Source organism: Diaphorina citri, unplaced genomic scaffold (assembly GCF_000475195.1).
Source record: "Diaphorina citri unplaced genomic scaffold, Diaci psyllid genome assembly version 1.1 scaffold560, whole genome shotgun sequence".
Taxonomy (NCBI): Eukaryota; Metazoa; Arthropoda; class Insecta; order Hemiptera; family Psyllidae; genus Diaphorina; species Diaphorina citri.
In genome coordinates this window covers 106,697-117,869 of record NW_007377994.1, presented here as the reverse complement: position 1 = coordinate 117,869, position 11,173 = coordinate 106,697, and the positions used below count along the sequence as shown (strand labels likewise).

Sequence of the window (11,173 nt, the reverse complement as noted above, 5' to 3'; positions counted from 1 at the left end):
TTTTCTACAAAGCTTGTAGCAATTATGAATGCCTACATGTTTTATTATACCTATCATTATTAATTTATTTTAATTACTAGTTTTACTTATCGGATTAGTTTGTTTTTTCTTCTCCGCAATCCAAGAATCCGAGGGTCTCAAACATTGGTCTGCACTTCTGCAGTTCTTTCTAAATTTTCGATCCTTTGTACTTCCAAATTTATGTATGTAGTAGTGTACCACTGTAGCCAAAACCAAATGTTAGCCCAAAGCAATCACCCCAGAGCTGATTGAGAGGGTGACGAAAAATGCCGATTTCGATCCTTTGTACTTCCAAATTTATGTATGTAGTAGTGTACCACTGTAGCCAAAACCAAATGTTAGCCCAAAGCAATCACCCCAGGGCTGATTGAGAGGGTGACGAAAAATGCCGACCCCGACGGTACACGGGAAAAGGCGATGAAAAAGAAGAATAAGAAGAAAATTGTAGGTACCTAATATGAATTTGCTACAATGATTTCTGTGAACTATAGATATAGAACTCACTTGGAAGAGACAGGTGGTCGAAAAGAACACCAAGCAAAGCGCTAAATCCAACTGAACAAATTTCCTTTCTGTGTTCCAGCGCAGCACGGTGTTGCCGCTTCATTCTCTTCGGGAAATGCGCAACAGCGCAACCCAGCAAAACACAATCCCATCAAGGTGTAAACCTGTTATGTGTCGTCCAATAAAATCCTGCTAGGAATACACAAGCGCTAAATCCAACTGAACAAATTTCCTTTCTGTGTTCCAGCGCAGCACGGTGTTGCCGCTTCATTCTCTTCGGGAAATGCGCAACCCAGCAAAACACAATCCCATCAAGGTGTAAACCTGTTATGTGTCATCCAACAAAATCCTGCTAGGAATACACGTTGTGTCATGTGTAGTCCTCCCCAAAATCCCCTCTATTATAGTTATCCCAGTAGCTCGATATCATATCCTCTGCCTCCAACAGATCTTGAGCTTCCTGGAGGCTTAAACACGTCGCCGCCGGGTAGTTAGACTCCGATCCCGAGAACTTACTGTCCCAAGATCCCGAAACTTTACTGTCCCAAGATCCCAGGTCTGAACTGTCCCACCCCTGATGCTGGACAGTAATACACGTTGTGTCATGTGTCGTCCTCCCCAAAATCCCCTCTATTATAGTTATCCCAGTAGCTCGATATCATATCCTCTGTCTCCAACAGATCTTGAGCTTCCTGCAGGCTTAAACACGTCGCCGCCGGGTAGTTAGACTCCGATCCCGCGATCTTACTGTCCCAAGATCCCGAAACTTTACTGTCCCAAGATCTCGGGAACTTACTGTCCCAAAATCCCGGGTCTGAACTGTCCCATCCCTGATGCTGGACAGTAGAGCGCTCATAGAACCCATGAAAGTTGAGCACATCATCACGCACACTTTTCAACAGTTGGATCTCGGTGCGATAAGATTTCAGGGCGGCCATAAGTTTACGCTTTGAGAACAGACCGAGTTTCTGAAAACAAAAAGTGATGTTAAACTCCTTAATGTCCACACACATAGTTGACGCCGCGCCGTCATGGATCTCGGTGCGATAAGATTTCAGGGCGGCCATAAGTTTACGCTTTGAGAACAGACCGAGTTTCTGAAAGCAAAAAGTGATGTTAATGTCCTTAATGTCCACACATAGTTAAAGCCGCGCCGTCGATCGACTCGATTTCGACAGTAACCGTGCACTTCCTTGACAAAATGGATCCACCTTGCCGATGGACGCGACGGTGTCGATCATGTGTGGGCACAGCTTTACACTCTGTATTGAATATTTCTATTGGTAAAGGGACTTTTCAGTCCTCAATATTTACCCACCACATCTGTGCGTTTTGGTCTGGACTACACAGTTAATGGATCCACCTTGCCGATGGACGCGACGGTGTCGATCATGTGTGGACACAGCTTTACACTCTGTATTGAATATTTCTATTGGTAAATGGACTTTTCAGTCCTCAATATTTACCCACCACATCTGTACGTTTTGGTCTGGACTACACAGTCCAGCTCTCTCTGGTGACCGTCACGTGATTTGTAACGGGTCTAAAGGTAGTAACACACTAACATGTCACGTAGTGTGGCTGTCCTGAGATTACCTACAATATTATGGGAAAACTTTAAACTATATCTTTCTGACTCTCACGTGATGATAGTGTGTTTCTACATATATGTTTCTCATCGGACTTCTGCGTACTCTGGCTTGGGCTGTTTAGTCCAGTGCCTCACCTGCCGTTGTTCCAACAAGGCCAAATATTTCCTCGTCCTCCGCTTCATTTTCAGATACCTCACAGATTTCACCTGAGCCCCGGGACTGATTTTCTTTGCCTGGTACGGCGTGGTGAGGATTTTCAGTCGATCGTTCAATTCAGCCAATAGTTTATCCAGAATGAGGCTACAACTCACCGAGTGAGGTTGTGGTATATCTGGCCCATCCACCTGAAGAGATAAAGGTAGTTTGGTTAGAGTGTTTTCGTTGTTTGAACTGAGGGAAAACACGTTTTGAGGTCCCTAGAGCCTAAATCCAAAGTTTCAGCCATTGGTCCGTGTGTGTGTCTGTCTGTGTGTCCGTGTGTCTGTAAACAAAATATCTCGAGAAATTTTACCGCTTTTTGGCGGTTTTCGGTGTAATTTAACAATATCTCGGGAAGTCCTTCTATGGGGACAGACTGACAGAGTGACAGACAGACGACACCGAAGCGAATATAATAGTCCGTCCCTTATACCTTTTTATTACTATTGTAATAATAAAGGAAGGACGGACTAAAAATTTGTCCCAGTTTATCACGACTGGTGTGATATTGATAGTCAGCTGAGTTCAAAACACCTCAGGCTATTTATTATTAACCACCAATCATAATTATACACTCAAGTACCTATGGATTTTATTACAGTGAAATACATAATTAACGAAAAGTAGGTCAAAATCTGGCGTAGAAAAATCAGGAACCTAAAGGCTTAAAATTTAAAATGTATTTGACATTTGAGGTTGCTGAGATGAGGATGCTGCGTTGGATGTTGAATTGACAAGGAAGGAAGCTTAGGTGATAATGAGCAAAATCTATCTTGGGTTCGGTATATTGCACATCATGACTTGATGAATTTTAAAATAAAATTGTGTTAAGCATGTACTTGAATGCTCAATATCAAATAATGTCGTATCTTATACTTGATTTTCCGCGATAGGTTTTATGACTTGGACTCGAATCACCGACCTCCAGATCCGAAGTCCAAACGCGCTAACCATTACACCATGGAGGTTGATTTTCAAGTTAAGTAATCATATAAAGTCAACATACCTAGAATGATGAGGTTCAGGGGTCTCATATAATGTTCTATTCATCATAATGCAGATCATAGTGTAAGAGAGAGGATTCTACTCACCGAGTGAGGTTGTGGTATATCTGGCCCATCCACCTGAAGAGATAAAGGTAGTTTGGTTAGAGTGTTTTCGTTGTTTGAACTGAAGATTTATATCGAATTTTCTCTTCAGTGCCATATCAAAAGCATTGCACTTCTCATTAGAAGAAAGATGCATATTGATTGTAAGTTTTCTGGGCATATCAGCGAATATTTATGTAGGTGTCAGCTCCGCAATTCAATCAAATACGAGAGACGGGATTACGGGTAAATCTTACACTGGTTATGGTGCCACTGGGCACCACTCAGTGCCATATCAAAAGCATTGCACTTCTCATTAGAAGAAAGATGGATATTGATTGTAAGTTTTCTGGGCATATCAGCGAATATTTATGTGTAGGTGTCAGCTCCGCAATTCAATCAAATACGAGATACGGGTAAATCTTACACTGGTTATGGTGCCACTGGGCACCACTCGTTGTAAAAGCTACCTAGTTATCCTCACGAGGCTGAATACCTACACCCCAAATGCCTGTCTTCCTTCTCTCTTCGATTTCGGGACGATAAGACCATAGCAGTTACAGTTCCCTCTGTCAAACCTCTTTAAAAAAAAAAACTCAGAAATTATACAGGGCTACACACTGACGAATGTCCTTTGTATTTGGACTTCTGACACACCCTATCAATAGCTATCTAATTACTAGATAATTATACATTTAGGTACTTCGGCTAAATATGTAATTGGGATTCGATTCGTGCATTACAAGTTCCCGTTTACCAGGGCCGTATGATCTATGGTTATAAACACGGTAACCAAAAAGGCATGGCACGTTCTACCGATCTACCTACTATTAATAGTCCTAATCCTAATACACACACAAAAAGTCCATCTAGAGAGGATTTTCAGTCGATCGTTCAATTCAGCCAATAGTTTATCCAGAATGAGGCTACAACTCACCGAGTGAGGTTGTGGTATATCTGGCACATCCACCTGAAGAGATAAAGGTAGTTTGGTTAGAGTATTTTCGTTGTTTGAACTGAGGGTTTATATCGATTTTTCTCTTCAGTGCCATATCAAAAGCATTGCACTTCTCATTAGAAGAAAGATGGATATTGATTGTAAGTTTTCTGGGCATATCAGCGAATATTTATGAATATTCCATGATTAGATTAAATCATGCTTACCTAATCAATAATTACGACACTTATAAATTACAATACCCATTAAGTATTATCTGGCTGATATGATATTATGACAAAGTACACAAGGCTTGTTTTCAACTAACTTGTTGCAGTTAGAACCGACAATCATGTAAGATAGGTACAAGTTTTTTTTTTTTACTTTCTTTTTTTTTAAGGTTTGATGATACTCGTAGAGGAAACTGTAACTGCTACGGTCTTATCGTCCCGAAATCGTAGAGAGAAGTAAGACAGGATAGGAGAAAACCAGTCGTTCCGAGAACGAACATTATCCGTTAAGGATAAAATCCGCTCCGGGTGGGAATCGAACCGGCGGCCTAGCGCTTATATAGCAGACGGGCAACCAACCAAGCTAAGCTGGTTCAAATAGATCCTTAGTACAAACAAAGTGGGTAACAAAACATTAACCTATAAACACTTGATCGTTATAACTACCTAATTAAGATGACTATTATTACCTATACGTTGCGTGTTCCATAATATACCCATGTGCCCATGATACAGCAGGCGATCGGTGTCTGCTAAGATCTAACGGCCCGCATGCAGTAAGTTTTGCATATAGTTAATAACTCCGCTATAATAATAAATGATTTCCTATCATTAAGTATGAGTAACCTAATACCTGATTTAATAAATATAATAGTAGGTAATGATAAAGAAGAAGAAGTAGGAGGAAGGGGAATTGAAGAAGAAGAAGAAGGAAGAGAAGAAGACGGATAGGAAGAGGAAGAGCAGAAGAAAAAGAAGAAGAAAAATAAGGAGGGGGAGGAAGAAGAAGAAGAAGAAGAAGGAAGAGAAGAAGACGGATAAGGAAGAGGAAGAGCAGAAGAAAAGGAAGAAGAAAAATAAGGAGGAGGAGGAAGAAGAAGAAGAAGAAGAAGAAGAAGGAAGAGAAGAAGACGGATAAGGAAGAGGAAGAGCAGAAGAAAAGGAAGAAGAAAAATAAGGAGGAGGAGGAAGAAGAAGAAGAAGGAAGAGAAGAAGACGGATAAGGAAGAGGAAGAGCAGAAGAAAAGGAAGAAGAAAAATAAGGAGGAGGAGGAAGAAGAAGAAGAAGAAGGAAGAGAAGAAGACGGATAAGGAAGAGGAAGAGCAGAAGAAAAGGAAGAAGAAAAATAAGGAGGAGGATATATCCATGTGCCCATGATACAGCAGGCGATCGGTGTCTGCTAAGATCTAACGGCCCGCATGCAGTAAGTTTTGCATATAGTTAATATAACAAAACATTAACCTATAAACACTTGATCGTTATAACTACCTAATTAAGATGACTATTATTACCTACGTTGCGTGTTCCATAATATATCCATGTGCCCATGATACAGCAGGCGATCGGTGTCTGCTAAGATCTAACGGCCCGCATCATGCAGTAAGTTTTGCATATAGTTAATAACTCCGCTATAATAATAAATGATTTCCTATCATTAAGTATATGAGTAACCTAATACCTGATTTAATATAATAGTAGGTAATGATGAAGAAGAAGAAGAAGAAGAAGAAGAAGAAGTAGGAGGAAGGGGAACTGAAGAAGAAGAAGGAAGAGAAGAAGACGGATAAGGAGGAGGAGTAGTTAATATCTCCGCTATAATAATAAATGATTTCCTATCATTAAGTATGAGTAACCTAATACCTGATTTAATATAATAGTAGGTAATGATAAAGAAGAAGAAGGAGGAAGGGGAATTGAAGAAGAAGGAAGAGAAGAAGAAGAAGAAGAAGAAGAAGAAGAAGAAGAAGAAGAAGAAGAAGAAGGAGGAAGGGGAATTGAAGAAGAAGAAGAAGAAGAAGAAGAAGAAGAAGAAGAAGAAGAAGAAGAAGAAAAGTCTTAATGCATAATTATTTTATTTCACTGCCTTTATGTACATTAATTTATGTAAAAATTCAGGACAGATCTTTGATATCACAGTCACCACTTCACCAGTCCCTCCAAAATGAATTTGCATATACCTACCTACCCATTACAATCTTGCATATTATAGGTATACCTACCTATAGTTACATATTCGTCCCATTAATGTATCACTTGAAATGCCATGTTTATTTTTGTAAATTACCCACCTTTTTTTACATACTTACACACATTTACGTCATAATATACACAGTAGAACCTCGATTATTTCAACTTCCATATTTCAACTCCATAAGCCCCATTATTTTCTAGCTTTCAAAGGATTCGATAGGGTAGGTACCTATTTATTCCCCATTTTGCCCTTTTTCCATTGTTTTATTCGGAACTTAATTCGCTTATTTGAACTTTTATATTATTTCAACTACCCTCGGTTCCAATTAGTTGAAATAATCGAGGTTCTACTGTACTTCATATAATGGTTGAAAGGAATGACTAATATATTATAGACATCTTAGGTGGTACCTATCATCTGCTACCTAGTGATCAAATCAAGAGGTGTATGACTGATTTAATATAATAGTAGGTAATGATAAAGAAGAAGAAGGAGAAGAAGAAGAAGAAGAAGGAGAAGGAGGAAGGGGAATTGAAGAAGAAGAAGAAGGAAGAGAAGAAGACGGATAGGAGGAGGAAGAGCAGAAGAAAAGGAAGAAGAAAAATAAGGAGGAGGAAGAAGAAGAAGAGTCTTAATGCATAATTACTCGTATTTTATTTCACTGCCTTTATGTACACTTATGTAAAAATTCAGGACAGATCTTTGATATCACAGTCACCAGTCACTCCAAAATGAATTTGCATATACTCATTACAATCTTGCATATAGGTATACCTACCCATAGTCACGAAAAGTAGGTCAAAATCTGGCGTAGAAAAATCAAGAACCTAAAGGCTTAAAATTTAAAATGTATTTGACATTTGAGTTTGCTGAGATGAGGATGCTGCGTTGGATGTTGAATTGACAAGGAAGGAAGCTTAGGTGGTAATAAGCAAAATCTATCTTGGGTTCGGTATATTGCACATCATGACTTGATGAATTTTAAAAGTTTGCTGAGATGAGGATGCTGCGTTGGATGTTGAATTGACAAGGAAGGAAGCTTAGGTGATAATGAGCAAAATCTATCTTGGGTTCGCTATATTGCACATCATGACTTGATGAATTTTAAAATAAAATTGTGTTAAGCGTGTACTTGAATGCTCAATATCAAATGTCGTATCTTATACTTGATTTTCCGCGATAGGTTTTATGACTTGGGCTCGAATCACCGACCTCCAGATCCGAAGTCCAAACGCGCTAACCATTACACCATGGAGGTTGATTTTCAAGTTAAATAATCATCTAAAGTCAACATAGAATGATGAAGTTCAGGGGTCTCATGTAATGTTCTATTCATCATAATGCAGATCATAGTTTAGAGAGAGGATTCTTGTTTCTAGGCATGGAAAATCAGTTGAGCGTAGCCGACAACATGAGCATTATGGACCAGAGAGCTATGCAATGTTAGTAATGACTGTAATGAGACAGAACTGTACAAGATCAGCCCATTGTCCAATCAGCTAATTTGAAGAAGACAAAAGTCCAATTGAAGTCCGATTTTTTTCTGAAGAGGTCTGATAGAAGGACCAGTAACTGAAAGAAGGAGAGCAGGATTTGTATTAGGAGGAATCCAGAAAACGAGCCTTATCTGTTTAAGATAAGGGTCGCCCCGGGCGGAGATCGAATCCGCGACCTAACGCTTACAAGGCGGAAGCACTATACCTTTCACATATAATTAGGTTGGAAGATCGTTTTTCACCCTGTAACGAAATTCTTTTAGATCCCTGAAATCTGGGTCCGGAGGTGTTCTCTACCACCAAGTACCTAGTAAAATCAGTTCAAGAAATTAGGTAACTGAAGGTATGCGTTTTATGACTTGGACTCGAATCACCGACCTCCAGATCCGAAGTCCAAACGCGCTAACCATTACACCATGGAGGTTGATTTTCAAGTTCAATAATCATCTAAAGTCAACATAGAATGATGAGGTTCAGGGGTCTCATATAATGTTCTATTCATCATAATGCAGATCATAGTTTAGAGAGAGGATTCTTGTTTCTAGGCATGGAAAATCAGTTGAGCGTAGCTGATAGCTTGAGCATTATGGACCAGAGAGCTATGCAATGTTAGTAATGACTGTAATGAGACAGAACTGTACAAGATCAGCCCATTGTCCAATCAGCTAATTTGAAGAAGACAAAAGTCCAATTGAAGTCCGATTTTTTTTCTGAAGAGGTCTGATAGAAGGACCAGTAACTGAAAGCAGGAGAACAGGATTTGTATTAGGAGGAATCCAGAAAACGAGCCTTATCTGTTTAAGATAAGGGTCCCCCTGGGCAGAAATCGAATCCGCGACCTAACGCTTACAAGGCGGAATCACTACCTTTCACATATAATTAGGTATAGGAAGATCGTTTTTCACCCTGTAACGAAATTCTTTTAGATCCCTGAAATCTGGGTCCGGAGATGATCTCTACCACCAACTACCTAGTAAAATCAGTTCAAGAAATTAGGTAACTGAAGGTAAATGGATCCACCTTGCCGATGGACGCGACGGTGTCGATCATGTGTGGACACAGCTTTACACTCTGTATTGAATATTTCTATTTGTAAAGGGACTTTTCAGTCCTCAATATTTACCCATCACATCTGTACGTTTTGGTCTGGACTACACAGTCGAGCTCTCTCTGGTGATCGTCACGTGATTTGTAACGGGTCTAAAGGTAGAAACACACTAACATGTCACGTAGTGTGGCTGTCCTGAAATTACCTACAATATTATGGGAAAACTTTAAACTATATCTTTCTGACTCTCACGTGATGATGACGTGATGGTAGTGTGTTTCTACCTAAATGTTTCTCATCGGACTTCTGCGCACTCTGGCTTGGACTGTTTAGTCCAGTGCCTCACCTGCCGTTGCTCCAACAAGGCCAAATATTTCCTCGTCCTCCGCTTCATTTTCAGAGACCCCACAGATTTCACCTGAGCCCCGGGACTGATTTTCTTTGCCTGGTACGGCGTGGTGAGGATTTTCAGTCGATCGTTCAATTCAGCCAATAGTTTATCCAGAATGAGGCTACAACTCACCGAGTGAGCTTGTGGTATATCTGGCCCATCCACCTGGAGAGATAAAGGTAGTTTGGTTGGAGTGTTTTCGCTGTTTGAACTGAGGAACCCCAAATGCAATACATAGAGCCGCAATAACTTCGGCCCCATGGATTTAAAACGGGGCCTTCAGCTCATCGGTGAAGCCTTATCCTAATTTATCCCTATCATTTTATAAAGTCGGGATTTTCAAGTGACAGTTCTCTTACCTGATGAGATTCTTTGATTTGTTGTGGACAGACTGGAGTGGTAGTTCGATTTGAGCTTCTTTCTGACGTAGAATATTGCACGAGAGTCAAATTGTACTTTGGATTTGCTTTGGATCCAGATTTACATCTGGAGAAGAAGAAAAAAAGTCCGATAGTGATGCAGTTCCCAGCTTGGCAATGGTAAGTATAGCACAATGGTCTATGATTAAGTATATTTTGGGCGAAGAGAGACTAAGTTCGAAACTCCAGGACCGGGAGTTAGATTTACTTACTGGTTTTTGTCAAACATTTGGCTAACTTCCTTCCATCGTACCCCAAATGCAATACATAGAGCCGCAATAACTTCGGCCCCATGGATTTAAAACGGGGCCTTCAGCTCATCGGTGAAGCCTTATCCTACTTTATCCCTATCATTTTATAAAGTCGGGATTTTCAAGTGACAGTTCTCTTACCTGATGAGATTCTTTGAGTTGTTGTGGACAGACCGGAGTGGTAGTTCGATTTGAGCTTCTTTCTGACGTAGAATATTGCATGAGAGTCAAATTGTACTTTGGATTTGCTTTGGATCCAGATTTACATCTGGAGAAGAAGAAAAAAAAGTCCGATAGTGATACAGTTCCTAGCTTGGCAATGGTAGGTATAGCCCAATGGTCTATGATAAGTATATTTTGGACGAAGAGAGACTAAGTTCGAAACTCCAGGACCGGGAGTTAGATTTACTTACTGGTTCTTGTCAAACATTTGGCTAACTTCCTTCCATCGCGGGTTGGAGTTGTCTGCCAGCTCTAATGAGTTATCTTCGTCTGCTAGAGTGCTATTCAACTCACTATCTACTGGTCTGATTACCATCTCACTATTTTGTTCGCTCCGGATTTTGTTGAGTTTCCATCTCAGATCTTGTGGATCTCTTGAGTTGCAATGCGTGCGTTTTCGGCGCATCTGTTCATTAGTTTCATCAGGCTGCTGTGGGAGCTGATCTTCGTCGCTCGTCGTTAAATTATTATTAAATTAGTTAGTCGTTAAAAAAAAGTTAGTTAAAAAAGTTAGTCGTTTAATTATTAATAAATGAAAATAACTAAAAATAACCTCGAAATTATAATACGAGTAAGTACTGGTAGATACTAGATAGTAATTGGTCAAAATCCTGAATAACGCCGACTTGAAACCGATGGGATATAGTTATTGTCACATATAGCGATAGAAAAGCGAAACAAACATATTTGCCGCTGATACCTATACTTTTGCCAATGATACCAACGCTGAGCCACGAATGATAATTAATATCAAGAATTCTATATAATGTTAGTTTGACAAAGTTGCTTTCTTAATTGACAAA

At 39.9% G+C, this 11,173-nt stretch overlaps 1 protein-coding gene across 1 annotated transcript; it reads right to left on the bottom strand.

The window, feature by feature from the left end:
- Nucleotides 1–492: 492 nt before the first annotated feature.
- LOC113467822 lies at nt 493–10,924 on the bottom strand. The gene is made up of 5 exons (XM_026824249.1): nt 10,562–10,924; nt 10,290–10,416; nt 9,434–9,643; nt 1,127–1,493; nt 493–729 (listed from the first exon to the last, which is right to left on the bottom strand). Exons 1-4 carry the CDS (start codon nt 10,774–10,776, stop codon nt 1,128–1,130), a joined length of 918 nt encoding a protein of 305 aa, XP_026680050.1. The 5' UTR covers nt 10,777–10,924; the 3' UTR covers nt 493–729; nt 1,127.
- Between the last annotated feature and the right edge of the window lie 249 nt (nt 10,925–11,173).